General features: G+C 44.5%; 1 protein-coding gene across 1 annotated transcript in view; it reads left to right on the top strand.

Moving 5' to 3' along the window:
• The window catches only part of rgcc (regulator of cell cycle), a 5,613-nt gene extending 3,897 nt beyond the window's left edge, over positions 1 to 1,716 (top strand). The window contains exon 5 of the mRNA XM_069155087.1: positions 968 to 1,716. Coding sequence (XP_069011188.1) covers positions 968 to 975 — 8 coding nt within the window. The 3' untranslated portion in view covers positions 976 to 1,716. The remainder of the gene's footprint in view (positions 1 to 967) is intronic.
• The last annotated feature ends 412 nt before the right edge of the window (positions 1,717 to 2,128 follow it).

Raw genomic sequence — 2,128 nt, 5'->3', positions numbered from 1 at the left:
AAAGTGACACAGGAGTCGTCCCCCCTCAGATTTCTAAGAAACAAAGGTGTGTCAGGGTTAGGAACTGGCTGAGGCACGTTGCATGGACCTCCAGGCCTCTGGGTGTTCCTCTGGAGAGAGAGGTGACAGATCCCTTTTCACCCGTCACTCAGCTTTGGAGAAATTGCTGCTACCAACACCACGCAATTTCCACACACCACATAGCACTGCGAACACTGGCTTTCTATTTCCTCCCATCTTTCTCTCCCCGTATACCTTCTTCACATATAGTACATGTGCTGAATAGAGTACAACACAGGCACAGGGTCCAGTGTATGTGAAGCATGTGTTTGTCTTATGTGTGTCTTCCTCTTTTTTCTTCTTTTTTTTTTTTAATTGAAGTTTCTTAGACCAAAGGGTTGTGTATGATGTAAAGATTGCAAAGCACCCTGAGGCAATTTGTGATTTGTAATATTGGGCTATATTAATCAAATCTAACTTGAATTGACACGCACACAAAACTCGAACCTGATAAGTCAATAGGAAACTGTTTAGTGGCTTACAGCATTGTTTATAGACGTACATGTCTAATGAGGGTTGGACCTCTTCTTCACTCGGGGATTGTGAGTGTTGGACTGAAGCATCAGAGTACGAGGAATGTGTGCTGGTGAAAAACCTGGGCTGAAAACTGTAAATGTAAGGAAGGGAAAAAACAACTTTCCATATTTCCATGTTTGTTTGTCCACCGCCGGCTCCGTTCACCGAATGTCCGTCTTTCACGACTCGCAGGCGTCCCGTCCCCCTTGCAAAGCTGGACATTCAATCAGCCAATCAGGCTCCCCTGTTAGCCCTGGAGAATGCCATGTTTATGAGAGCCAGTGGCGTTTACGATGACCAGCCTGTAAAACCAAACGTCTGCCGCTCTGAGAGCAGAGCCAGCGAGTCCTGTTCTAATCATGTCTGTCTGTCCGTCTCCGTCTCTTCTTAGGCATGTGACACAGAGGCTCACAGTTGGCTTGGAGCATAGCCATGAGGGACGGACGGAGTGGAAGTCTGGAACCCCCCCCTCCTTTGAGCAGTTAATATGCACCTGCCCCCCCAGCCCCCCCCCCCTCACACTGAAAACCACCCAACAGGATGCAGCTGGATGGCACAGCAACTGCCGCGCTGCTCCAGCACGGCATCAGGCCAGCTCTCCTAAAGTTAACCTGCTAGCGTCCTACTGACTCCAGACCACATGGCTACTGGGCTGCAAGGACTGCAGGGTCAAAATCATCCTCAGCAGCCATGAGGTAATGGACTCCATGAAAAATTATAAGGAGTGCAGACGTGGAATATGTGCCAGAAAGAGTCACTGGAATTATAAATCCTCCCACCACACAGACCCGGTTACACTCCCTCATCCAAAACTTGAGCTGGAAGACTATTTAAAAGTGGCTTTTTATAATAGAAAAATATTTGTAATGTTATAGAGCTTCTTGTAAATTTATCACTCTTTTTGTGAAGTATATTTTTGTATCATATGTAAATAATAATTGTTTCAAATTATATTTGCCTTGGTATTGACAGGACAGTCATTAAGATTAAGATTTGACACGTTGACTGGAATAAAGTTGATTAAATGTGAACTGAAAACTTAATCCGCTCTGAAAAAAACTGGAAAGCAATATGTGTATTTAATACAGCTAATGCCTGCCAGAGATGATATTAAACTATGAAATATTGTTCTTTTAGTAACCACTGCCTCTTGTCTTCATTTTTCACTTGCTTCTCTGGGGTTCAGTCACACATCTGAATATAATGTGGACTTCTGTTTTGTCCATTACGTTTATGTACCGTACATTCTGCAATATTCAGTAAATAATAACCAGCTAAATGTGCAATAACCTGTTTTAAATAGAACTTTGGAAAGTCCTCATATCTGTAGCAAAATCAAATCTCACAAGTTGGTATTGATTTCTTCCAGAGTCCAGTGAGCACAGGAGGAGCTGCTGAATTGGAGCGATAGCACAGCGGGGATCTGTAAAAGACAGCCAGCTCCTCACCACCTCAGCACTTTATTAACCCACCGACACCACAATCCTGGTGTGTCCTTCTCCCCGTCTCCCTGTGTGTTTCAGTGACCGGCTGATCTCCCAGTTTTCAGCTT

Source organism: Embiotoca jacksoni, unplaced genomic scaffold, assembly GCF_022577435.1.
Source record: "Embiotoca jacksoni isolate LCO1_2020_lvr unplaced genomic scaffold, fEmbJac1.0.p SCAF_2, whole genome shotgun sequence".
Taxonomy (NCBI): Eukaryota; Metazoa; Chordata; class Actinopteri; family Embiotocidae; genus Embiotoca; species Embiotoca jacksoni.
The sequence above is the reverse complement of the archived record's forward strand: the minus strand, read 5'-3'. Positions and strand labels throughout refer to the sequence as shown.